Genomic DNA, 27,898 nt, shown 5'->3' with positions numbered 1-27,898 from the left:
TCAAAACGAACCACAGAAGCCACAGAAACCATTTGGGAGAAAGGATGAGGGTCTGAGCAGGCAAGCTCTAAAGCCTACTGGCGGAAGGAACGGAGGCTCGTCCACGTGCATCGAGGACAAGAGGGGTTGAGTTGAAAAAAGGGACTGTCATAGCTGGCTGGCATCCAAAGCAGCTGGCAGTGGCATGGTCAATACAGGGAGGTTGTACATACCTGCATGCAGTTTGTGAACATGACACAGACAGACATCAGCTTGGAGAAGATCTTCAGCAGCTCCGGATTGGTTAGCATGCAATCCTTCAAGCAGTTATCCAGGAAGCTTGTGTGGTGGCTCAGGACATCATCAATATTAGATGCCTGTGACAGGATAGTACAATAATGAAAAAACAAACCAGGACTGCTGTGCTGCACTGGAACAAAGCTCTAACCCAGCATCCTGCCTCTGACAGTGACCTCTCAGACATGCTCTAGGGCATGTTGAGATTCTTCTCGTGTACCTTCCAGCTTTGAGAAACATCCTGAAATGGAGGCTGTATTTGCATTACTGCATTCAACAGCCTTTCACAGGCTTTTTACCTTTGATTTGTCACATCACCTTCTCAACCAAATTACGCTTTCTTTAATCATCCAAACCCTCCACTGGAAAGGAGGCTCAGGATGGAGTTACCTGCACTTCTTTTGCTTTTAAATCTGCTTGTCATGCCCACTCCCACCTTCACAATCTCAGTAAAGTCAGCTATAATAAGTGGAAAAGAGAAAAATATATCAAAGAACCTTAAATGTCAGTAAGTTTACGAGGCTGAAAACATACAGGTTTTTCAGAAACATGTTTTAGGAGCATTATTAAGGAACTGGGACATGTGGTGCTGTAAAGATTCTGTAAGATTTTTGTCCAACTCTGCTATTTCAATGGGCTCTTTCAGTCTTGAGTTTTAAATGATAGATTAAAAACCCCCTCTCACTCTGTACAATTATGGGATAGGCTGAAGCTGAGAACACAAGTCAAGCTTAGGAAAGAACCATACGACTAAAATTGCCAAGGTATCCGCACTGCTCCATCACGGTCAATGCCAAAAAAAACCCCGCATAACCTTTTAAACAACTAGTACAGAACAAGGATAAATGCCGCTCTCTAATGCAATGAAGATGCTAGTTGTGTTGATGAAGACAATGATGTTGTGAAGATGAAAATACTAGTTATATTTTTAGGAAGAAAGCACCTTAACTTCAAGCAGAAATGCACAAGAGAGAAGTCTGACAAATAAGAAAACAGCATAAGGCACTACACGAGACCAGTGAGGATCATCCTTTTCTCTCCTAAAATGCAAATGAAAGGAAAAAACTGCCCCAATCTGTAGGCTACAGAGGTTAAAGAGCCAGTTCTGCACCCTCTGTTTGGAAATATATGATGCTTTTATTTAAATCAAGGAAGATTTTACTCAGTAGCTGGGATATGTCATCCCTGGTGATCAGCTCTTTTAAAGGACTGTATAACAAAGTGGTTGCTGAAACAGCTTCTTTAGCTGGCAGTGTTGAGATGTTCGACTCACAGGTGCCCATATCACAACAATGCTTACAGCCAGACTTTTCCTGCTCCGGCATTGGTAGAGGGCATGCTCCATCTCCCAGAGGTTTAAAAGCCTTGAAGGACACTGATGAGGATGAGAGGCAAACATACATTTGGATCATGTCTCAAAGACTTTGCTAACTTGCCAAAAAACTTTCTCAGTTTCAAGTGATGACTTGTGTACATATTCACATCACGGGCATCTTTGAGTTGTTACTACTGCACTATTACTTGGAGAAGCCCTTTATGTACAGCGCAATGGTAGAAATGCTCTACAAAACGCTGCAGCAGCCCTCAAGGTTTCAGAAACAAAGAAGCGTATGGTGAAGGCATGGGCAGATCTCCTTGCCATACAACCACGGAAACACCTTTCCCCAGTGCCAGCAAACTCACTTTATACCTGCTACCTCAACATCTCCGGCAGGCTAAAGAGGCTCCATAGTGAGGGAAAAATTCTGCCCACTTGGGCTATCAAAAAGGTTTGGTCTATAGACGTTTCTTGGGAATGGGGTCCTCCGAGAAACAGTATAAATTGGCAAATTCCTTTTTGGAACTGAAATAAAAATGCTTCAACACCACCATATCTCTGAAGGAGCAGAGAAACTCAATGGCTGAGAGCCAAAGCAGAGAGGGATCTTCAGACAGAAAGTCTTTGCAAAAACTCTGGAGTCAGGAAATTGTCTCTTCTGAACAGGGGATGCCATCAATACGGACTGTGTGCATTTAACAGTCCCTTCTAGGACATCTGGAATCAGTGGAGACTGAAAGGAAGCGCTACCTGAAATCAGTATGGAAGAACCCAGGACAGGATAACTTGTTCAAGTGCCTCAATTCAAGCAAACTAAACTGAATACTGTATTTTGCAAACCTAAACTCACAACAAAATTAAGAAGCAAGTACATTTCTCTCAGATTGTCCAGGAGCTTGACATATAACCTCTTGTTCAGAAGTCTTCACCAAGAATACGCAGAGATGCTCACAATCCTACCTCCTGTGAATTCTCCAGGAAAAAGGATGACAGGGCATCAAAAAATGTTGGTTAGCTGACCCCAGAACAACTCCCCAATACACAGTAGAAACTAAGACAGGGTCAGCTGGTGCTGAAGATACACAAGGCTCATCAGAGAGCTGCCAAGAGAGCTGCTGTGGCTTAATGCAGATTGCAGAAGGAGTGTTGGGCTGTTTGGTACATCAGACAAATGTTTTTCATGGTGTAAGAGGAAAAAGATGTGCAACCCAGAAGCATCTGATCACAGGATGACTACCAGAGGGAAGAATACTAAGGTGATGTACATCTGCCTCCTGTTCCCTCAGAGTAGCTGGGGCACCCTAACATCAGCCCCAACACCACAGTGGGTAAGGAAGCTGAGGACCATGAGGAACGCAGTGTCCCTTGGGATAAGGAAAATGACTACAGCCATCACAAAGGTTATGCTGCAAAATAAGCAAGCTTGAGGAATGGATCACTGATCATCTGCTCTAATTAAACACAAGTTCTTGCCTGTGCCAAGTGCCATACGCCAAGACAACCATCATACAAAGCTCAGGGATAGCACTTCCTAAGGGCTTTCTCAAGTTGTCTGCTGGCATGGAGGACATAGCAGCAGGTCAGATTCCCTCCCTTGGCAAAGCCCTCCAGCACTACTCCACCAAGCTTTGTACCCTCGAGCACTTTCACAGGCCTTCACGACACACCCCAGCCCATGCAACGCATCCCTGCAGCTTCATGCTATGAAAACAGCTACAATACAGCCCTCCCCACACTGCTGCAAACACTTGAAACTGGAAGAACACAAGATGATTGTATGTCAGGACCACACAGGATCCAGTGGAGACATTTGCTATGTAATGTGGAGCAGACAGCCTGTCTCTGCCCTTGTTTTAGGCAGCGGTACAGAAGTAACTTAAGATGCCATCTCTGCTCTCTTTTTCCTCCCACAAAGACTTGTTTGTACACCAGAAACAAGCAGAAGCCAGGCAGGTCCACTGGTGCTGAGAGGTGAGGCAACCAGTGCCCTGGCTCCAGCACATGTTCCTAGGGAATGAAAAAGCTATGGGCTGGGCCCAGGCTGATGGCAAGGAAGACAACATGTATTTGTAGCATTGCTGTGGCTTTCACTAGATCCGCTAGTGCTCAGGCATCATTCTTTGCTTGTCTAATGAAGTCCCACACTAACTCTGTATGCCCCAAAAGTCTAGATATTTACCACAGTCAGGTAAAAAAGGAAGGGAAAGAAGGGTTTGCTCTAGACAGACTGAGAATAGCCCTTGATCTGTTGGTGACAGATTTTTTTCTCTGTTGTTGAGGATGGAACCAACAAATCTGACGTGAATGAAACCAGATATGAGAAGACCTTTATGGGCTTCTTGAACAGACTGTTCTGAAAGGTAAACTCCCAATGACTTCTCATTCTTGGTTTAAAACAGACAGGTGCGACACTAGTTGAGAATGTGTTCCTCTCAGCTAATAAAGGCATCTCACATGCCCATCAGGAGATAAAAATTGATTCTTGCAGATTTTGCTAGGACAAAGAGTTAACTCCTGGAGAAGTCACTGAGTTGGATTAGTGAACCAGAAATATTCTGTGACACGCCTGGAAAATCCCACAGCTCAGAACATCAAGCATTGGAACAGGCTGCCCAGGGAACTGGTTGAGTCGCCATCCCTGGAGGTATTTAAAAGACGTGTAGATGTGGGGCTTAGGGACGTGGTTTAGTGGTGGACTTGGCAGTGCTAGGTTAACGGTTGGACTTGATGATCTCAAAGGTCTTTTCCAACCTAAACGATTCTATGATTCTATGATACCACTGGAGTGGACAAGTTTTCCAGCCTTGCCCACCTGCAGTGGGAAGACATGTGGAAAAGCCACCTGAATAAGGACGGCCCCGTTTTATAACAGATAGTCCTAACATACCAGTCCTTGGCAGCTTCACGGAAGAGAAAGCACAGACTTGGCTTTTAAGAGCACTGTAAGTCAGCCAAGGAATCAACTGAAGATGTCTGGACCTGTTTATGATCTTTGCACCCTGCGTTCTTCTTCCTTTTCCATAGTTTTCTTTCTTCTGTGCAAGGCGACGTTCAGCAGAACACCACCTTTACATAACAGGGTGCAGAGTATGAGCTGGGCATAGACAGGAGGGTGCACCAGAGGAAAAGGATATATGACTAATAAAGCAGAAAGGTGATGTAGAACAGCAGCACTCTTTGCAGTGTGATAATAACAACAGTTCCCAGATACTTTAAGTGCCTCCAACAAAATGTTTAAGAGCCACCTGCAGTAACTGAAATTAGGCATTTTTTCCTTATATTACATTTGTTAACTTAAGACTTCCGTTGCAACTTCTCTCAAGCACACACACTCACCAACTTCAGGTTCTTCTCAAGAATGTGCCATGTTGGCTCCATCACTTCAAACATCATGTAATACTGGATATTCTGTACAAAATTCAGCATCCGCTGCCGCAGTGTGAAAGCACCAGCAAACCTAGGGGAGAAATCACACCCACACAACTTAGAGCTAGCAAATGCCATGAAGAACTATCACCAGGCTTGCACAGTCAAGCAGAGCTAAATATTTCTGTCCTAGCAAATTCACTGCTGCAATGTGAGAGAGATTATAAAGTTAATGCAAACCATCTCTGATTATTTTCCACATATTCAAATGGCTTTCCCTCAATTGCTAGAGTCAGAGTTTTGAACCTGTTGTAGACTGGACAATTACTCTGAATATTTGCTTATATTCAATGAAAATTTTAATATTAAATATTAAAGCAATTTTACTATTGTAACTATCTAGTGAGACATGCACTAGTTAGCAGGGCAAAATGTAACAAGATAAATGGTTCATGTTTCTTTCCAGCCTTACTTGTTAAATGAGCACTTAAAAATATTCTATGCCTTGCATCAATATGTTCAGAGCATCCAAATATTTAATCAAATCACCTGCCACCTAGGGTATTTAATGCAATTTCACCTTAAAAATAGAATGGTGGGATTATATAGAGGTTCTTTCAACATTAATTTATGCAGGCTCTGTGATGGCAAACTAGGAACTGACTTCAGCACACTGGGACAGGTCACCAGAGAGGTGGGGGATACCCACCCTAAGGGTTTTCAACCACGGCTGTCCTGTCCCCTGCTGATCACAGTTGTCCTGTGAGCTGGAAGTTGGACTAGAGATCCTCACAGGTCTCTTCTGCTAACACCTCTACAATTACAGGAGAACCAGAGCTACAGTCATGTTGGCTGAGGTCAGGTTACCTTGTGACAAGAAAGTGCCACTGGCAAGGCAGAAGGTACTACTTCGCAATGCTGGGATCTGCCTCACTCTCCAAACAGGCACCTCCAGCACCTGGAGTGCAGATCCAAAGATGAAAATCTGCCTTCACAGATGGAACAAGACAGAATGATTTCCCGGGAAAACACCCCACCAATTTTACCTTATTCAATTTGTATCACACCAAAACCCCAAACATTAGCCAAGCTGTGTGAAGGTCACGAGCCCTTGCTAGTGGTCTGGCCAGAAGAGAAGGATGTTGCTTTTGAACAACTGGGGTCCTTACTAATCTTACTGATGCTAAAGTAGCGACCAAGATGATATGTGCAGATGTCCTCTGCTGTAACTGTGTTCAGTGTAGAATGGGCTAGCCCTAAAGACCATCTCTTCTTTTTCAAAACTTCATGCCAACAAAGAGGAATGAGCCAAGTAGCACACAGATTTTTGAGCAGACACTTCCTACCGAAACCTAAAATGTTGTATTTTGACATCTCTCAGCCTGTAAGAAATTTGTAAGGCTCTTTTTCAAACCAAAATGATCTGATCCATGTCACGACATATCTAACTAGCAAGAAGGAAAATCAAACCTTCGTATCTGATCCAGCAGAAAAAAAAGGCCATACCACTTAGCTGAATGCAGGGAGAATTGCTTGGCCGTCTTATTGCTGATCCAAACGTTGCACAACTGTCTTTCCACATGTTTGCAATAGAACATGTGTCTGAAGAGCATCTGGTATCTTGTTAGTGCTTTCCTGGAAAGAAAGGAGAAACCCGTCCAGATTAAGCCCTGTTCTGATTGACAGACTAAGCTGTGAAGGCTGAGGCTGCTCAAAGGCAAAGAGACTTTACACAATATGTTCCTTACACCTTCAGACGCACACAGATCCGCACTGAAACAATTCGAACCAAAGAAAAAAAATCGCATTTGTAACCATCCCAAAGAATTTCTCTCCAAGGAGTCCCTCCTCAGTATTTCCTGCCAACGGGTAAATCACCAGCTTCCTTCTTCAATTCCCTTGAGCTACCTGCAGAAAGGTCACTCACACAGATGCTGGGACGGAGGGCTGAAAGCCTGCAGTCATGTACCCCCTGCACCAAGACTGCCATGATCACCAAAACAATTCACAAGGATTCTCCAAAAAGATGAAGAAAAAGCTGTAACCAAGCTACAGGCAGCATTACCCCACCAGCAATGCACTGTCAGAAGCAGATGGCGATGCTTATTTATAGCTTCAGGGACTGGATTCAGGTCTGCATTCAGACTCTTCAGTGTAGGTGTCTACAGAGCTCCAGTCGATACAGTTCGTGAAACCTTACCAAATAGTATTTTCACTTCCATAGCTACCATCAGAGCTAATACACTCAATTTGAAAGAAAGACATAATTTCAAAAGCACCACGCCATTAGAAAAGTCCCACTGTGTCAACTGATTCTTTAAAGGGGAAATTAAGGGACAAACTAATTGTTGGCATTTAACAATTCAACATCTGTTACCCTGTTCAAGTAACACTGCTTGTCCCATTTGCCCTGGCTTACAGCAGCAGGTCTGCCAGTGTTTCTCCAGGGAAACTGGATGCAAATCCCTGCAGAAAAATGAACCTTTCAGTCCCTCATAACTCAATTAAATGCAAAATAGCTTGCTAAAGCAATTCTAGCAACAGCCTGCAACCGTCTAGTTTGCAACTAGGAAAAGTGCATTTTTTTCCACTCTCCACGCTTGAGAAATGTTTGATTCTTGCATGGAAACCCTCTTGTGAGAGTTCATATTCTCAAGGGAGATATTTCAGAAAGCCATGGACAAATGAAAACTGGATGACCAGTCACAAGTAAAACCAGGGACCAGGCTGAGAAATGCTGTCTTCCCATCATTTGAAGTGAAAGTTTTACTTTCCAAGCGTGCCTTAGACATGGTCTAGTAGGGCTCTCCTGAAGAGACAATCCATATTCCATAGTCTACAAGTGGAGCAAGCAGGGCTCAACAACCCCAAAGCATTCCTTACTAGTCAGCAACTTATAATGTCACTTTAAAGATACAGGCTTTCCAGTATTTTGCTGTGTGGAAACGTGCTTCAACCCTAAGCAAAAGCTTCTGCCCTTTTTTCCTTCAGTGGATTGATACCTTACCTGTTTATAATAAGGGACAGAGGCCACTTAACAATGTAGTCAAAGGAAAATGCTTCCAGACCGCTGAGAGTGAGCTCTGTGGGATCTGCACTGATAATGGCCTTCTCCTGTTTCGTTTCTATGGCCAATACTCTCAAGAGCTGTGTAATGAGGTCATGGGGCATCAAGTCAATCTATAAAGGAAGAGCAGGGAAAAAATGAAGCCACAGGATACTCACAACTACTGCACAGCAACAGACATGTGGCAGGAGTGCAAATTATCACAGTCACTCTCAAGTCATCAGACCAACCTAGGAAGCAATAGTGAATGGTATGATCTGGAACGGAGCAGCAGAAACCGGACCAGTGTCGCTGTAGTGTTTAACAATCAGCATAAAACATACTACTCCACTGACCGCTATCCCTTGCCCTCGACCTCTGTAAGGTCTATTCAGACCTCACACTCCCCAGGCACAGCCTCTGTGCTGCTTCACATCTGTAAAATACGCAATCATTAATAGGCAGGACTTCTAATCAGGTATTTTCTTGTACTCCAAAGTGAGCATCCAAGCTGAGAATAAGCATGAGAGACACACTACTGCTTCTACCTCATCCTGGGGCCACCCAAAAGCACCTTCTCCATGTTCAGATGCCAGCAAGAAAACGCAGCCCCTTGTCCAGGGTGGGTGCTTTCAGTTGCTAATCTGGATGACAGAGGACTTAACCCAGAGAAGGTCTACCGAAGGACAGCCATCAATTCTCTTTTCCTTCACTGTACATTCAGCAGGTTCTTACAGGCACACAGATCTTCCCAAATCATGGCAGGCCTTCTGCTCAAATTCAATTATCTTGTGCTTACATATATTCTTACCTTTAAATCGTCCTTGAAAGGATCTGTGTTGGCTGTGCTCATTCGCAGGGCTAATTCAAGCAGAGCCTCTAGCCTCGTAGTTATGATGTCATCTACAGGCTTCTTAAGTTCCTCTTCTGTGAGATCCATGAAGTGAACAAAAAAGTCCCCTTGATCCATCAGGAAATAGTGTTTTATAGATCTGCTCAAGAAAATGAAGAGACAATTGATTATGTTTTTTAAAGCTCAAGTTAATCCATATTAAATCTAAAGGAACAAAAGCAATCAATTCAGCCAGCCTGCTGGGTTTGATCACAAAATGTTCCTCTTCATAGAGAACATACAGCCATAAATAACCAATTTGGAGACTAGTCTTTTATGCATGTCCCCTCCTCCCTACCACCTCAGTCAGGATGCTTTTGTGCAGTCAGATCAGGGTTGCTGCTGTTCTTTTTTCCCTTGAAAAATGCAGCTTAGGAAAAAAAACGCGTGCACTACATTGCTGGGCAAAGGGTCATACTGCTATCCTCAGCAACACCTCAACCTCCACGGCGTGCAGATCCATCCAAGAGGCAGTTGCCAATTCAGAGCAGAGTCTTGGACTCCTTTGAATGAACAAGTATCTGTGCTGATTTTTTTAAGTACTCCAGGTGCTTGCATTGACTTCTGCTATAGTAGGATGCATAAACTTTAATTTTCACTTGGCACCAGGAAGAGTTAACTGCAGTAGACCAGGAGCTTGGAAATAGCTCAGAGTTGAGTTTGAGGATTAACTTAGTGCCTGGCCAAAGACCACACAATAACTGCAGTTTTCAGAGCAAAAATAGGACCAGCACAGCCTTACCACAATGTGGCTGCAGACTCCTGACCACTGTCAGTTTGGGATGACGCTCAGCCCCTCTGTTTCCCTGACTATCATTACCCTCTTGAACCAAGAAAACTCCCCCAGTTACGATGAAGTCATGACAGTGTCAGTGGTTAACTGAGGACACCACAGGTAGGGGAGCAAGATACTTACTGCTGACACACCCTAGAGTGCAAACCCAAATAAAAACCTGACCTGGAGACAATCCCACTTCAAGCAGGAGGTTGAACTAGAGATCTGCCAAGGCTGTTGGTCCCTTCCAACCAACATTTCTGGGATGGTGGAGAGAGAGAGTCAGTACTCCCACTTAACTGAGGAGACGTGGTTATTTGTCACAGGTTCCTGGGGTTTGATCACAACCATCCCACTTCAGCCTTCAAAGTGCACACACGCGCTGGAAGCTCAGTAGCTTCCTCCTCAACCAGCTGCCCCTGCACTTGCAACCCAGCAGATTACATATACACAGGAGAGCTGCTGAATGATCTAGCAGAGAGCCTGTTTCGAAGATGAGGAGGTCATAGACATCAAGCCCAGCTGGAGAGGCTGAGCAACACCTTAATCTGAAACTACATTGTGATAGGCTGGCCCAACAGAGGACATGTCCACCAGAGCATTGGAAGCCAGTGTCTTTTGTACAGTCCTATTAAGCAAAGAAGTCCTGGAGGGATGACAGTCATTAGAAAGGCTAGGAAGAATCTCCTTAATGACTGGCAGGTTTCACACAGCTTTCATAACCTTTCAAGAAAAAAGGCATATTCTCTGGTGGTTTTTACAGTGCAGGAAGGCACATATCAGTTTCAAAGTGAACCATGGATCTTCAGGTCTTCCCACAACCTCTCTCAGCTGGAGCCGTAGTGTTCCCAGGTTTGGAGCAGACACCTTTGTTGCAGCTACAACTTCTTCAGACCTAGCAAAAAGCAAGCCCAAAGCAATCCCACCTGGCCTGCTAGGCACACTCACTTCAGTTACCATTACTGCTCCAGCTTATGTCTCCCAATGGGCATCTTCTTATGCAAGTCCCTTGGCAGGTTTGTCCCATGAAGCTCAGACTACTTTCTTTCACACTGTGTCACTGGTTTGGAGGAGAACCTCTGGTACCAGGTCTCAGCCCAATTACAAACTATCTTACAACCAGCTATCAACTGCAATCTCCTACCTATTTGTTGCTGTCTTGGTCTTCTGGACAGTTAAGATTCCTATTTTTACTGTTTTCTGAAGATAGTAACATACTAAAAGCTTGATTTACACAAGGAAGCTGGAGTTTGCATGCTAGAATGCACTTGCATTTGCTATCGGCTGAACGTATTACGAGAATCAAAATATAGGTTATTAAAATGAACAATGTTAAGAAAAACTCTGCACTGGAACTTCGGGTTAATACACTTACTCTATTCCAACTACCTATGTTTGCATGAACAATAACCATAGCATATATTTGGTGAGATGCTTAATATCACACTATTTCTTATTCATGCTAAACTCCTCTTGATTGTACCAGATGATATTAGGAAACTCCTTTCCCGGGTGGGAGTGACACGCAGCCATGAGAGAGATGGGGGATATTCATACTTGAGGGCGGGTTTTGGGACTGAGCTAGACAAAGCCACGGCTGCCCTGACCTTGTTTTGGCAACAGCTTTCCAAGGAAGTTGGACTAGAGACCCCCTGACACCCTTCCCACCCAATATTTCTATGATTTTACACTTTTCTTGGTTTTCCTTCAGGAAAAAAAAAAATATTATTTTTTCAGGTCGACCTTTCTAATGGAAATAGAGAGAATACATTAATAATATCCCAAGAAAAGAGAGCTAACTTCAAACACTTACGTTCACTGTCAGAACCAATCTATTTAACATGCATTTAGTAAAATAAATCAAACCTTAGGTGAGCCACCAGCTCTTTCTCCTCCATTAGGAAATCCAGAAGAACTTTGCTAGCATAGTTATATGCTTTTTCTATTTGTTCCACATATGCTCGCTCTTTCAAAGTATAGATGACCTCTTTAGCCACAGGGCAGGTAACATCACGTCCACATTCTCGCACAACATTTAAATATTTCCCTAGGAGCAAAAAGAAAGAATGACCCATATTCATACCGACTGTACATCCAACAGGGAAACTTTCAGACCTCTACCTTCAAGCAGAAGATACGCTGTGAAATGTTTACACTAAGTTCTACTGAAAGCTGGAAAGGATTTAGACGCTTTTCAAAAGATGATACAGAATTTTAAATTAGGCACCTAGTATCACGTTTAAGGAGAGATTTAGAAATGGTTTTGTTTCCCAGTGGTGGCAAAACATCTCTGCAGATAGCCAGAAACTTGGAAGATCTGGTGCTGCTCTTCAGAAGTAGCTTTTGGCGGATTTTGTACTTATGGCAGAGAACAATGGTAGCTATCAGGTTGCATGCTTCATTTAAATACCCAAATTAAAATTCAGCATGTTCAACCCACAGTTGTCTAGCTCCATCTAGCTAGCTGCTAAAAACCTGTAGCCACGAAACAGAGCAGTAAGACAGACAGCTCCCCTTGCTGGTGGACTCCTTCCCACATGTTGTTTTATTGATGGGATTTGGGTTCTTTTAAATCTGATTCTTCTATTTCTCTGGAGAGTTCGGCTGGACAACCCCATAAACTGGCAAAGCACGATGACATTTACTTTATCTTTACATAAAGAATGGTAATGCTTGTCTCAAGATTCCTCTTACATCAAAAGCATATCTTTACCTACCTGTGCTTAGTATTTTGTCAGCCATTTTCTGCAAGAATGAGGGAATCTGTTGCTGAACAACAGTATATCTTTGATCCCAATACTTGTCATTATAGTCTTCTTGAATCTTCTCCTTCTGCAGCTCATGTTCCTCCACCATGAACTCACTGAACAGTTAAAGCAGATGTTTAGAAGCAGGAAGTGGTACAATGAGGATTACTTTTTTTGATCTGTAAACTGGTAATATGAACTATCAGAAATAAGGTTTCATGAAAATGCATTCCAATCAAGAATTGAAATTAGTCTGTATTTGTAGTAAGAGGAGAAGCGTAATGCAGAGTATTTCTGCTAATCTGCAATTAATTATGACAGAAAGAGAATTTTATAGGGTTCACAAACCAAGTTGAAACATTATTCGGTTGTCAGTGTAGAGGTGAGGAAGCTGGCGTTTGTCTGCCTTCTCACCATCAGGAAGGCTTTAATTTTAGCTATTTTAACTTGAGTTTTGCCCCCCTTAGGATTCTGAAAATGTGGGAAACAGAAATGCTGCATAAACTATTAAACACAGTGAAATGCTTCAAATGATTCTACAAAAGCCAAGAAACTTCAGAAAGTGTTGTTAGCTCATATGAGATTAGCATATTAGTGGACTACTTTTAACATAGATTCACCGAGTTACCATGCTTGTGCCCCATGAGAAGAGGGCTCACCCCTGTTGCGAAGAGGATGAGGATGTGAGAGGAGAATACTTAAAGGGGAACACGCATGGTAAGGTGGAATTTGAGTGGACTGCATATTTGAACAGTGGTGCTACTGATTTTTACGTATAATTTCCTTGAATTCGGAAAAATAAAGCAAGTGAGAGTGTCTCTGACTGTATAACCACTGAATCAAACAAGAAACGTAGTTAAACATGCTCCAGCAGCTCCCCTTCCTTGCAATGCTGCCTTGTCTACCTACTGCTGCCAGGTCCAGGCCCCTAGGCTATGCAGACTCTACAGAGCAGAGGGATGGGTGCACTAAAAAAGTAGAAGTCAAAGACCCGAACAGTATTTCTTAACTTTTGCATTTCATTTTCATTCCTTAACTGTTCTTTACCTGTATGGATCATTAATGATGCCTCGATATATCCACTTTTCCAGAATTTCAAAGTAAGGCACACTGGCTGCCTTGGTTAAATACAGGCACAGCTCCTGGGCCTGGCTGTCCCCCGTGTAATTGAAAGTCTTGTCATGGAGTAAGCTCAGGGTTGATCCTCCCATACACTCACCTTTATCCACAGAAGTAGCTAAAATTCAAAAATATGGATATAAGACACAAAGCTGACACAGATTAATTGCACAAGCTATGTTGTTAAGCATAATGAAGTTAGCAGTCGATTAGCTGACCACCCTAAGTCACAGATCTCCATGTCAGCTGTAGACTCCTCCTGTGAAGATGCAAGGCCATGCCACCACACAACCAAAAGCTTACATCCTGAAATGTCCTGAAACGAAAACCCAAATGATCCACAATCTAAAAAAGCAATAACCAAACCCAACCCTCCAGGGAAGGAGAACTGAACTCAGGTAGACACAAGGTACATGGTGGCTTAGAGTCCAAAAGCCTCCTACACCAAGTGGACCATGTATAGAGATCCACTTTCCAGGTGGTAATGGAAGAAATGCACACTGCAGTGGCTTGCTTGAGAAACCTCTGATCTCAAAAGCACTTCTGTTCTCAACGGTAACATTGAGGTAGCCATGCGTATAGCTCGAACACCAGGATTTAGGTAGGTTGATAGTGAAATCTGTACTTTGTCATCGCAAAAGGGACGTAGGGACAGAGGAATACAGTACTGCCATGAGTTTCGGATCGAAGTAAACCTTAATGCAGTTGGCTAACTGCTGTGTTTCAAAAACCTGAAAATTTCAGGAAACGTGAATACCAAGTGGGATCATCCAATTCCAGATTGTAAATACAACAGATATTTATGTCCAGATAAATTCTCTGGGCTAAGCAGAGAGAAATATACAAGTATTCTCATGCCAAAGAGATAATTTTAACCAAAATTATTGAGGTAACTGCATCTGTGACCAACAACCTCACGCAATGGCACAGGCTGGGACCGGCTGGCTGAGGAGCAGCACTGCAGAGAACAACCAGGGAGTCCTGGTGGACAACCAGCTGATCGTGGGTCCTTGCAGTGATGAATGCCAACTGCACCCAGGGCTGCACTGGCCAGCGAGTATTCCCCTCTGCCCAGCACTGGTGACGCCACACCTGGAACACTGCATTCAGTTTGGGGTCCCCAGTATGAATGACAAAATGAAGAGTCCAGCAGAGGTTAATAAGGTGGTGGGGGACAGGTGCCTAAGGCATACAAGGAGAGCCTCAGGGAGCTGGGCTAGTTAGCTGAGAGAAGAGAAGATGAAGCTGGGGGTTGTCGAACATCATTCCTTCACTATCCAATGGGTGGTTCTAGAGGAGATGGTAAGAGACTCCTCTTGGAGGAGCGCAGTGACAACATCAAAAGGGCGAAAGTTACAAGAAGGGCAATTGCAGTTGGAGATACAGAAAGAAATGTTCACAAAAAGGGTGGTGAAGTCATGGGAAATGGCCCAGAATGGTGGGGGGATCTCCATTGCTGGGGATTGTCCAGGCTTGCCTGGATATGGCCCTGAGCAACTGGCTGTAGCTGTGAGCAAGGGGTTAGACTAGAAACTTCCACGGTTCCCTTCTGGTTGAATCGGTTTGTGGTTATTCATCCACACACAGCTGGAGAGGCATTTGGAAAGAAGCTGAGTAGAGACAGCAGTGGTGGAAACAATTGATCCGAAGGGCATGGACTGTGAAGGTGAAAGGCATGGACTTGCCTCATGACAGCTCTGAAGGGTAGATTCAGCCCTAGAGCCCACTGCTCTCAAAAAAGAGCAGTGCTCTGACAAGTACAGTTCCCCTTGGGTTTCTTCTTTAATATAACATAAAATTAAAACGACACATGCCCTGCCTGTATTGCTACTCTGTACAGTTTTCCGACGCCACTGTCATGCACCTGTCAAAATGTAATGACTGCATTTTTGAAACTTACCAAGTGAAGCAAGAATCTCCAGTGTCCTCATTGTTGGCTGGATATAAAACCAGAGTTTCTGCAGTGACAGAAGTCCCTGTCTCTGAAGATGTTCCAGCTGCGTAATTAGTATCATGTATTCCTTGATTAGAGTCCGCATAGCAGCAGCCAGAGCATGATTTACCTGTCCATACTCGAAGGAAGACTTCTCCTCTATAAACCTGTAAAAAGCAAAATGGAAACTCTTTCAGGCAAGGCACCTTCTATCATTGTCAGGAATTTTATCTTCATGACACTGTACAAGCACACAAGTAGATCGTGTGTTGGAAAGTGCACCAGTCCTCAGCTGGAGTTTCAGGTTCCACATTTGCTCTGTGTCCCCCTGCCTATTTCCCATCACCACATTTCCTAGTAAGGAAAGCTGTAGGAAGATGTTTCCTCTCAAATTGCAGGGGAACTAGAATTATTTGCGAAAGTAATGTTAAAAGTGAGAGCCAGGATTTTCAAGGCGACTGTCTTTGCATAAGCAACAGAGTAGAGGACACGAAGAGATCTCAAAAGGAAGCAATGTGCACCCAGACATGTGGGGAAAGCACTGTTGCCAGCTTCTGACACCACATGCCACAGCAGGGATTATTCTGACCAGATTTAGACGGCTTCATACATGTTAGTGGAGACAGACAGATGTTTCTGAACACAAGTCACATCATCTGGAAGGAGACATGTAAAAGAGATTGGATGAATCATATCCTAAAAATGCTTCTTTCTCTTTGCCGATCTTTTAAGGACTTTGAATCAAATGCAGACATCTACGTAACAAGCATCTACTGCTAGTGAGGTGTACCTTATACTAAGACCTTTTAACAATTACTTAAGGTAGCTATGAGAAACTAGGCAGCAGTAGGTTCTCCTGCTCAGAAGCACACAAAGGTTGTTTCAGTCCTGGATGCCCAGAGGAGAGCAAAAAGCAGGAAACATGGAGAAATTCATAGCAGAGTGGGAAGAGACAAGCCACAAGACATCCTATTTGCACTTTGCCTGAATTTAGCAAGACCAAGTTTGGACAAAGCAAAGGTGAGGTGAATGAAAAAGTGAACTGGCAGCACAGAGGAGAAACCCAGCAAAAAGAAACGTAGCTAAAACCAATTCAAAGAAATTGTCATTCTTATTTTATATCCCCATAGGTTTAAATTAAGCTTGGAAGTTAACATCTGCACAATGACAGATTCTCTATTCTACAACCTGATGCTCAAAGGAGAACATCTTCCTCTGACAAAAGTCAGCTTGGTACCTGGTGACAGCAGAGTAACTTGCTGCTACAGGAAGAATCCTGGTCACCAGCTCTTTGATGGACAAGTCCAAGTTTGGATCGACTGAAAACGCTCGGTTCTGCCTGCCTACGAGAGGCTGTGCTGTGATGTATCTTCCATCCACACCAATCAGAACGTACAGCAAGTCTTCCACAATCATGGATTCTTGAGAGGCTAATGGCAAGGTACCTGTTTTTAAAGAGAAGACAAAAAAAGAACACCGTCAGAACATGCCGTAGTACTACCTGATCATCCATTCGTATCATTTCAATCTAGTACCTGAAGCTTGAAAGGAAGACATACTACCATTCAAAGAGAACAAAGGAAGATCACACAAAGCTGAATGAACATATAGAGAAATAAAACTGAGTTAGGGTCAACTCCAAAATCGTCTACCTTGCTTTCCTGGAAAACAGAATCCTTTGCTCATTTACACCCAAAGCAAACCAAGTAGACAGGGCTATACATCCAACATCTGTGGCCAAGAGAACACCACCCACAGCTTGTGCTGCTGATCCTGCCACCCAAAAGGGCTCAGTTATACTGGACTCAACAATGCCCCCTACCTCCCCTCTACTGAAATATTCAAATATCAACAAAACAGTTCAAATACAGACACAAAGAAATGCTGGCCCAGCAAAAGCTGCAGGTGAACTGCAAACTGTAGGGTCTCTGAATGGTGCGGTCAACTACAAACCAGCTGCAAGAAGCACAAAGGACTCGACCCAAAATATAATCAAGTGCATCAGAAGATCAGGGAACAGAGTGGCTACAACACTAACTACAGCAAAGCTTATCTCATGAAACAAGGCAACAACCCCTCTCCATTTGTAGGACTGTACGTGAGAGAACAAACAGTTCTGAGCTTGCTAGGAACATGCCCTCACAGCACATCCCAAAAGGCACCGGCAGAAATGCACTGGTGGACAAGCTACTTAAAGGGCACCTCCAAGAATAAGCCTACTGTTTTCAAGTTCCCCTTAGACGCAGCCCAAATCCACATCAGCAAGAAGCTACAGGTTTCTTGTAGGAGCCTCCACAGTTCTGGGGAATGGAAACATGAGTCTCTAACTCAGCTGTTCCCTTCCAAAAAAAGCTCTTAAATCTAATCTATGAATAAGAAACTATACAAGCTCAGCCTAAAGCCAGAATACAACAGGGAGAGATTAGTCCCCTGCTGGCTCTGGCGAGGAGAGAGACAGCAAATCAGGGAGGTTGTTATAGTCTTACTGGAGAGGATATTGAGCTGGGTGGATTGATGAATACTCCCTTGCCAGGTACGCCTACAGATTTTTCAGCTGAGAATACAGATGTGATACTCCTACAGATTTTATGGAGGCTGTAACTCAAGAGAGAAAAAGGACTGGGAAACTCAAAACAGATTAGATCCCATGGATCAACAGTGGGGCTGGAATTCAGCATAGGAGAAATACTGTGAACAAAATAAGTTTGGGTTTTTTTTTGAACCCCGCTCCTCATCTGCATAAAAAGTTAATGCATAACACATACCTATAGGTACCGTTGTGTCCGTGCTTAAACTGGTGCCAATTAAGAAATCGCCAATAAGTACAGGTCTCTCATACACCCAGGACGGAAATACTGGAATAGGCTGACCAGAATTCTTCTTGTTCTGCTTATCTCGGAGGATTTTTCGTGTAAGTTCAAGAGGCTGTTGGAAAAAAAGAGAAAAGAAGTCCAAGAAATTTTGAATTTTAAGCAGAAATTGACTGTAAACTGATAACTGAGAACAGAAAGTAGAATAGCTGATGTTTCAGTAGCACAGTATAGGATTTGGTCTCAGTGCTGCAGAGGTGATTTTTTTATACAGTTGGCACACATAGGGGAGCAGAATGGGGACATGCACAACCCCAGGCAGCTTACTAGTTTGCAAAGCGCACCACATGAAAGGCAGCAAACTCCTTCCAGAAGCAGTAAGCAGTAACATCTTATTCAAGGGGCACTCGCAGACAGGCTAACGAACACTTCTGAACTCGGTTTCCGCACAGTGCCCACTGAGTAGCTGTGTGCCAAATGCAATCCAGATAATCCACCCATAGGTAGCTGGAAAGTGATGGAGTTTTTTTACTCTGAATAGAAGTCAGCAAAGGAGGTGAGCTCTTAAAGACCAAAAGACTTTCCACCACTGGTTCTGGGTCTCTGACACTAAAATAAATGGAGTGCAAGATTAATTATCAGCTGGACAGGCTTGTGAGATGTACCACCTACATGAACATTTAGAGCCCCAAGTGCACAAACACAGGGGACATGTGGGGACATGCTTATGAACGCCATTTCTTAAGCTCCACAGATGCGTATGTGAAACGGGATATGCACAGGGTCATTTTACTTTCCTCTCATAGGAGATCTAAGAGGAGAGAGGAACTTGGGAAGGAAGCAAACGTACGTGTGAGCTTTGCATCTTAAAGAATGGCAGTCTTACATGTGAGAGGTAGTTGATGCACACTGTGGCTGGCCCCGGCTACTTTTCATATTCTCAGAGCTGCCCAAGTGCTGGGTCTTGAAATCCTTCAAACAAGCATCAGCTGTGGGACTACTCCTCCAAGCAGCACCGGTTCCGTATGTGTTTACTGCAGCCTCGCTGCTGGCATAACACCGGTACAATGTCCTCAGGTCAGCGAGGCACCCCAAAGCAACACTACATTCCTACTTATACTGTATATGTGTGATCTGCTAGAAAGACCTCAATTTCCTCTGCTCCCCTTACAGAAACAGGACTCTTTTAGGAGGGTATGGAGAAGGATGAAGTGTCAAGTAAGCTGCCAGCAATTCAAAGGATGACTAAACTTCACATAAAATTGCAGATCTCGGTGTAGGACTGAGACCTTCACATGGGTAAACGACTTGAACTCCTTCATAAATCTTAAACCCATACAGTGAGAAAATACTCCTTTATCGAAGTAGTATGTAGTAGTTTACTTGTCCATCACGATCCAGACACACAGACATTGGCTAAAAGATGAAAACATCATGTGCACTTTCTGTATTGTCTTGAGCTCGAGGTCGTTAAAGGAAGACTTGGAATGGAAGATCTTCCTGTAGCACTGGCCCTATGCAACACGGCTGTATGAACAAGGTTCTCCTTAGGAGAAGGGCAGCCATCATTACATCTTCCCAAATGGCAGGGAGCAATGAGTTGGAAGAAAAGCTCCACAAACCATGGACCTCACCATCACAACATCTCCATGAACATGCATACTTATGAGAGAGCAGACTAAGAAAGTGTCTAAGTCCAAAAGCTTCTGAGGCATTGCGCTAAGTATGGGAGACCATACAACCTAACAGAGCCAGGTAAGATCTCAACAGCGCGTGTGGATGGAGGACAGTACTATAAAATAGAGCTAGTTCAGTGAGATTGACTATATGAAAGTTACACCTTGGAAATTCAGAGACATGAAGTTAATTCCTGTCTTCCAACTGCCAAAATGAAATCAGATCATAGACTCACAGAATGGTTTGGGTTGGAAGGGATCATCCAGTCCAACTCCCCTGCCGTGGGCAGGGACATCTTTTACTGGATCAGGTTGCTTAAAGCCCCGTTCAACCTGACCTTGAACACTGCCAGGGATGGAGCATCCCATCCAAACCTACCCTCTTTCTGTTTACAACCTTTGCCCTTTGTCTTGTCACTACAGGCCCTGGTAAAAGTCTTACTCCGCCTTTCTTATAAGCCCCCTTTATATATCGAAAGGCTGCAGTAAGGTCTCCTTGAAGTCTTCTCTTCTCCAAGCTGAACAAACCTAACTCTCTCAGCCTCTCTCCATAAGAGAGGTGTTCCTCAGATAATTTTTGTGGCCTCCTCTGGACCCACTCTAACAGGTCCATGCCTTTCTTGCACTGGGGACCCCAGAGCTGGATGCAGTACTCCAGGGGGGGTGTCATGAGGATGGAGTAGAGGGGGAGAATCACCTCCCTCGACCTGCTGGCCACACTTCTTGTGATGCAGCCCAGGATACGCTTGGCTTTCTGGGCTGCAAGTGCACGTTGCCGGCTCATGTCCAATTTTTTTTTCACCAGTATCCCCAAGTCTTTCTCCACAGGGCTGTTCTCCATCCATTCAACCCCAGTCTGTACTGATAGTGGGGATTGCCCTGACCAAGGTGCAGGACGTTACACGTGGCCTTGCTGAATTTCATGAGGTTCACGTGGGCCCACTCCTCCAGCCTATCAAGGTCCCTTTGGATGGCATCCCTTCCCTCCAGTGTATCCAGTGCACCACTCAGCTTGGTGCCATCCACAAACCTGCTGAGGGTGCACTCAATTGCACTAGTCATTGATGAAGATGCTAAATAGTATTGGTCCCAATATGGACCCTTGAGGGACACCACTCATTACTAGTTTCTATTTGGGCATTGAGCCATTGACTGTAACTCTTTGGATGCAGCCATCCAGCAAACTCCTTATCCATCTAGTAGTCTCCTTTCCTTCTTGGCCCTGGAAAATACCTATTGTAAAATTCCCTACTTCCATATTATACAAGAATAAGCCCAATAGCTCCCAGTGCCTGAGGGAAGTCCCTGAACTAGATGAGCTCATGGCACTGTGAGGGAGAATGCCGGCACCTCTGTCCCTGTGAGCTCGCAACCTATGGGCTGGGGCGTGCCTGGAGTAAGGGTGTGGGCTGTGGCATCTGTCCCTATTCCTTATAGTGATCGTGAAAAGGAGCAGCCAGAACCCCTGAAACAAACGCAGAACCTTCTTCCTCAAGGGACTGGTTCTTCTTCACTGGTGATTCTCTGGGATGACAAGAGGCAGGGAACTTCTGTTGGAGTTTAACCAGCTCTAGCGTGAATTTGTTAACTGGCAGAGTTCAAAAAAGTTGACACAGTTTTGGCTGTAAAGGACATAGCTACCTGAAAGGGAACACATAAGTTTTACCACCTCAATGATTCTTGGGCGAAAACTAATCCAAGCAGCAACTCCAATCACTGAAAGACCGCTGGATGATCTCCCTGACAGTGCCAAGTAATCACAGGGCAGATGGCACAGCACATGTTTCACAGGCATGAATCACCTTCTCTCTGCAACTTAAAATTTAGATCGTTGTCATTACAGGCTTCAATGACAGCCTGGATAAAACTCCCAGGACTGAAAACGTGGCCCTCGGATGTCAGCCTGGCACTTAAAAGCCCATGGGATAGGGTGGCAGTTTGCCACTGTCACGCTGATGAGCCTGCATCTGATATCTTAAGCAATGACAGTGCCCACATCCATCGAGAGAGAGAAAGAGCTCATCTTCATGCTCAATGAATGCCACCCGCGCCAAAGAGCTGCCTGCACTATATCTCTGATGCCAGGGAAAATGGGCAGCAGTGGGCATACACTGGACCTAGAGCACACGACCAAGGAGGAGTGGTGGGGGCAGCTGGGCTTTGCTGGGTCTGGCCAACAGAAGGTCTAAGAGCAGTCTGCAACTACAGAAAGGACGAGTACCAAGATGACAGGTGAAGCCGAGCTTCTCTCAGCAGGGGCAGGAGGTTCAGGCGGCCATGGACACAAGCTGCCTCTTGGGATACTGACATCGGGCAGGAAGAGACACTTCTTCCCGCAGAGGGGGAGCAGCCATGGGGAGTCAGCAGGGAGGTGGGGTATCTCCCTCCTGGGGGCCTGCAGGACTCAGATGGACAAAACAACAGCTGCCCTGATCTAGTGTGGGTGACAGTCCTGCTGTGAGAGGGAGGCTGGACTGGACAACCCCAGCGGTTCCTCCCACCAGCGCCGCAACGGATCTGTGGAAACACTGGCAGCTATCCTCCATGCCCGGTGCATGAAGATGGTGCCACAAGGATCACAAATAGAGTTGCTCAAGAGAGACCCTCACGTCCATTAATACATTGTGAAGGATCAGTCCAGGGCTTGTGCCAGTGCACAACCTGGCTTCTCGAAGAGAGACGGAGAAATAAATGAATTGCAGTTATTATGACTACTTGACAGTCCTCTTGGGACGTGGCTCTAGCAGAAATTCTGGGTCAAGAGATTTCAGCTGTGTGTGTTGATACAGCCCTATTGATGGCTCAATGGCCCCGAGCACCTGCCCATTAGGGCCTTTTATCAGAGTTTCAGCTCTTTAAGTCTGAACAAAGTATAAATGGAACAGCAGGGAGGCACAAATCTTTTTAATTGGCTTGCATTGCCATTTCAATTCTTTTGGTTGTGAACTGCACATCCCAGAGACCACCACTTACTCTTCTTTCCTCTTTTAGCAAGTCTGCATGTAAATCCTACTAAAAAGATCAGTTATCTTACTAGAAATTCATCTTCCCTTCATGATCTAAATCAACCATTCGACTCAGATCATCTGTGAAGGATTTGGATGAGTCCAGCAAACAGTCTGCGCAAACACGTATTTCAGTGTACGTGGAACAAGGCTGGTTTCATCACTGCCTGACAGGGGCAGGGGGTTGGACTCTCTCTGTTTAGGATTTGAACTCTCCATCATCACATGCATGTACAGCCCCCTTCAAGCTGAGAGACCCGCTGAGCGTCCCAAAACACTGAACACGGAGGGTCCATTCCTCTAGCCATCGATGGCCTGAAGTGATCTGTCCACCACAGCAAACCCCCCACTTGGTGGTCGATGCATCATCTACTGTCGTCATCTTCACCAGGGACAGGAGGGTGTTCCCTGGAAGGTGTTATCTCTGCTCTGCCACTGCCACAGAAAGATCTTCACAGACTGAAGAGTAACGCGCATCTGCTGAGGAGCCAGCACAGGAAATAAACCGCATACAGCCATAGCTACAGAGCTCAAGAGCAAAGGTTTGTAGGATGCATCATGAATGTGAATGCTGCCACGTGGCCAAGACAGGGCCAGCAGTGCTGCAGGGTGAGCAGCTGTGAAGCACACACCACATCAATGCAGACAGACCCTGTGCACTGAAAGACAAAGATATGCCTCCACTGAGGGAGGGCGCAGGACTGCCTCAACAGAGACTGCAGACGGAAAAGAGCCCAATGTGTGATTTCTGAGCATTCATAAGCAGGCCAGCATCCTCAGAAACAGTCACATACAGAGCCTGGAGGCCTGTCCCCTGTTAGATTTTATTGACCAGTCATCAGAAGGCAGAACAGAAACAAACCTCTGGGACAAAGGTAAGCTGCAAAACTTTAAATGGAAGCATTTGCACATATTTGCTCACTCACTACGGACCTTATCACTCTTTCACCTCTGTCCAAATAACTGTCCATACACAGTTGCTCCTGTGCCTTCCGCAGCCAAAATGCCCTTATCTTGACCCACAAGCTTCTCATCGTATTTTTCTCCCCCCTGTTCTGTTGAGCAGGGGGAGTGATAGAGTGGCTAGCCAAGGTCAACCCATCACAGTATAGTTATTTGTACAAATGATTACAGGAAATAGAAGTTGGGATTTAAGTAATAATCGCCCTTTTGCACTTCCTACCTCTGGGCGTACTGATAATGAAATGCTTGCTTAACTGTTTTCTAAGCCTGTGTCTTGCAATGATACAGTTTACTTCTACAGCAGGTTTTTTTTCTTCCTTTTTGTCTTTGGGATCACTTTGCAGCATTTATTTCAGGAGTTGAAATAGCTAAGTAGAGGGAATGGCTGTGTCCACTTGGGGAGTGATTATGTGAGGCATTGTACCCACATTATCTGAGAGAGCAGAACTCCTAGGAAGGATGGGGACATGCCACAGTGGCTCCTGAGCTCCTGAGCAAGCACCGCCACAGGCAGAAAAGCAAACACCAGCACAGCTTAAAGCAGTCATTTGAAATGGGAAAATGAAATTACATTAACCCCCGGCAGTGTGAACTGTTGTGGCCTTAACTGACTTAAATAGAAAAAGGCCACTTTTATTAAGAACAGCACAAAGATTTAATATAATCTGACAAATAAATTTTGAGAGATAATTTAGATTATCTGCACAGATAGGAACATTTATAATTCCACTAGATGATAGAAGTTAAGAGCACAGCTATACACATGAGCAGAAGGGAAAGATTTTGTACCCAAAGCTTGGGAGGAGACAGTACCTGCTGTACACTGGAGTTGGCTGCGACACTGCCCAGCTGCTTGCGTAGCTCCTCGAGCTCCTGTAGAGATATCTTGGAAGTAGATGAGGGAATGGAAAAATTTGTGCTGCCACTGGTTGCTGCATTTGCTGCAAGTTCTGCCCTTTCTTTGGCATTTTGTTGCAAATACTGGAGTGTCTGTACATACACAAAAAGAAAAGATTTTGTGAATGCTGGTCAGCACACACCAAAGCAAAAAACATACGACCATAAGACAGTTGTGGTGAATCAGACCACAGGTCTTTCTGTTTCCGGTGTCTTAGTGGTTTATATCAAGAGCAGTGTAATTCTCAGTAGCGCTTTAATAATTAAGTAAATGCTAGAACTGTTGTTTTCAATGCATGTCGCTGAACACTGTCATCAGAAAGCGTGCTGTACTTAAAATCATTGCATTGTTACTACTGCTGAATACATATAACAGATCCAGTTCTAAAGGAGAAACAAACCTCTTTGTCTTCTGTGAGTTTTGACAGTAGATAAACTAAAGAATCTAGATGTCTTGTATTTTTAGACTTCAGCTCATCATACTTCTTTAAAAAATCTTCAGGAGTTCGAGAAAACTCTGCTATTTTTACCTGTAAAACACCACATTAATATTAAATGTTTAATGTATATTATTATCACAGCATTCAAAAGAGGAGCATTGTGCAAAGACAGAGGCAAGGTGCAGGCTGCTGCTGCTGCCAAAGTACTTCAGAGAATGGGTTTTGGACTGAATGCTGCAGCATTGGTCTCCTACTAATAATTATGCTGGAGGAGAGTGGGGCTTCAGGTGATAGAGAAGGGACTGCAGGAGGGAAAAGATGAAGGTAAGCACAAGATCTGTAGTAGGGCTCACTTTGCACATGCTCAGTCTGAAGCAATATAATTATGTATCAGCAGGTTTATTAAGCAATTCTGGCACTGAAGAAGCCACATCTGGACACTGGGTCCACTTTGGGGGCCCCACTAGCAAGAGAGACATCAACAAAGTGGACTGAGCCCAGCGCAGAGCCATGGAGACGGTGGGGCGTGCTGCCCGCTGCCCAAAGGGGTTACAGACCCTGCTCCGAGGGGCAGCAAAAGCACCACAAGCACTGCCGCAAATTGCGACACGGAAAATCCCAACTGGCCGTAAGGAAACAGTCCTTTCTGGAGAGAGAGGTGGCCCTGGGACACGGCCAGAGAGATGGAGGAATCTCCCTGGAGATCTTCAAAACGCAGCTAAGCAGTCTGCTGTAGCTGTGATGCTGGCCCTGCTGTGAGCAAGGGATTGGACTGCAGGTCTCCAGCTGAGCCTCCTGCTTAAATCTTTCTACAAGTCTATGAACTGCAGCTGTCACTATGAGGCATAAGCCTGGAATTAGAGAAAACATGCAGTTCAGGCTACAAAGATCTGAACTTTCAGGCAGAGTTAGCAATTTTCTAGCACTTAGAGCTTGACTGATGGACTGCTTTTGAAAACGACAATGGAAACCAGTATTACGGCCACAGAAGTATGCCTGGTCATGAGAGTGCCGGGTTTTAATCCCTAATATCTGGGTGATATTCAGAAAAAAAATCAGGTATTGTTCATATAATCACATTTCATACAGTCACTATTTTTCATTTGTTTTATTCCTCCAGAGGACAAGCCCTCTAATTAAAATTTGAAACCACCATCACAGGCACAAAATAAGCTCATTCTTTGAACTTCCCCCCCCAAGTTCTAACAACCCTTCTCATGTTCTTTCACCAACCTCTCCAAGATGCAAGGATTTTACCTTTTTCCTGATATAATCTTTTTACTGTATACCCTAAATCGAGATTCCAGATCCATTTTTTTACCAATGCCAATGTAATTTCACCGTTCTTCTCAGAAACACTTGGGACAGCCATTACCCCTCCCGACACGTGTCCAGCTCCGCACCCACAAAAGTCAAGTTACCTCACAGAAGAGTAGAGTAAGGAAAAGGTAGTTCACATCACCGGCCAAGAGAAATCACACTGAGGTAAGTTTATGTTGAATTTCTTCTTAGGGAGGACTGTGCTCTCAGAGCTGACGGAACCTCTGTCAACAATTGCAGAGGAAGCACACCGCCTCAGGAGTACTGCCGGCCCCCCGCCCCGTAAGGTCTGAAACACATCTCAGCTGTGATTACAGTACGTCGACGCTTACCTTCGCGCTGTGCGCAGAGACAGTCGTGGTAACGTAAGGCGTTCGATTCTTCTGCAGAAGATCGATGTAGACTTCGGCTCCTTCACCGCCATGAACACGCAGCAGGCTGAGCAACTCATTGACATCGTGGTGAATGCGGAACTCGCTCATACTCCCACCTGAGGCCACAACCTCCATGGGACGCAGAAACAAAGGTGGTTAAGTTATTATGTTACTGCTGCAAATGAAATACCCGCACAAACAATATTTCCTGACTACATTATGAGCCTGCAGGGTATCCTAAAATATTTGACTGGAACAAAGAAATACACGTAAGGGGAGGAAGCAAGCAGAACAGAGATACTCGTTATTGTGCCTGACGTAACTACACTGGTACAAACCCCACCTTACACGTAGGTGAGCCAGCAGAGGATTTTTCAATCTCAAAATCACACTGGCGGTGGAAAAGTTACTGACTCGTCATAAGAAGTGCTGGTTCGTGTACTGACAGACTGCAGACACAGCTGAAATTGCTGGCTTCAGCAGCCCGCCCATGCTGCTGCTTCTGAAGTTATTCAAAAGCAGTTTTTCCAAGTTTAGGGGTCTTTATATTCTACTGCCCGTTTTATTAACAGACAAGCACCAAATTCTGCAAAGTTACTTAAATGACGGCCGCAGAAGTAAGAGTCTGGTTGAGGCATTTTGTAAGTACAGAGTTTAATGTGACACCCTGTACAGATGCAGAATATCAAGCATATGGACACACTTCTGGTTTGCCAAAATCATTGAATCATTGAGGCTGGAACGGATCTCTGCAAGCCTCGGTCCGACCCTCCACCCAAAACTGAGTCAAATTAGAGCAGGCTGCGTAGGGCCTTGTCCAGTCCAAGCTTAAATATCTCCAAAGATCCGGATTCCCCCACCACTCTGATCCTCATGCGGAAACACCTTTTCCTAATATCCAGCTGGGATTTCCTCTGCTCGGAGGGGCACAGCGAGAGCCC

At 44.6% G+C, this 27,898-nt stretch overlaps 1 protein-coding gene across 1 annotated transcript; it reads right to left on the bottom strand.

The window, feature by feature from the left end:
• Positions 1-188: 188 nt before the first annotated feature.
• Positions 189-27,071, bottom strand: TUBGCP2 (tubulin, gamma complex associated protein 2). Its single transcript, XM_009573300.1, has 14 exons — positions 26,916-27,071; positions 25,225-25,353; positions 24,740-24,916; positions 18,238-18,397; positions 16,710-16,917; positions 15,440-15,639; positions 13,468-13,657; positions 12,391-12,536; positions 11,540-11,720; positions 8,818-8,998; positions 7,968-8,140; positions 6,467-6,595; positions 4,931-5,051; positions 189-356 (listed from the first exon to the last, which is right to left on the bottom strand). Exons 1-14 carry the CDS (start codon positions 27,063-27,065, stop codon positions 189-191), a joined length of 2,313 nt encoding a protein of 770 aa, XP_009571595.1. The 5' UTR covers positions 27,066-27,071.
• Between the last annotated feature and the right edge of the window lie 827 nt (positions 27,072-27,898).

The sequence above is a fragment of the Fulmarus glacialis genome, unplaced genomic scaffold, assembly GCF_000690835.1.
Source record: "Fulmarus glacialis isolate BGI_N327 unplaced genomic scaffold, ASM69083v1 Scaffold4052, whole genome shotgun sequence".
NCBI classification, from domain to species: Eukaryota; Metazoa; Chordata; class Aves; order Procellariiformes; family Procellariidae; genus Fulmarus; species Fulmarus glacialis.
The sequence above is the reverse complement of the archived record's forward strand: the minus strand, read 5'-3'. Positions and strand labels throughout refer to the sequence as shown.

Coding starts and splice junctions, on each gene's coding strand:
- TUBGCP2 (XM_009573300.1), bottom strand. CDS start 27,065: ATGAGCGAGTTCCGCATTCACCACGATGTCAATGAGTTGCTCAGCCTG. Junction 15,640..16,709: donor AGTTACTCTGCTGTCACCAG/GTACCAAGCTGA, acceptor TGCTTTTTACAG/GTTTATAGAGGAGAAGTCTT. Junction 8,141..8,817: donor CTTTCAAGGACGATTTAAAG/GTAAGAATATAT, acceptor CTTCCTTTATAG/ATTGACTTGATGCCCCATGA.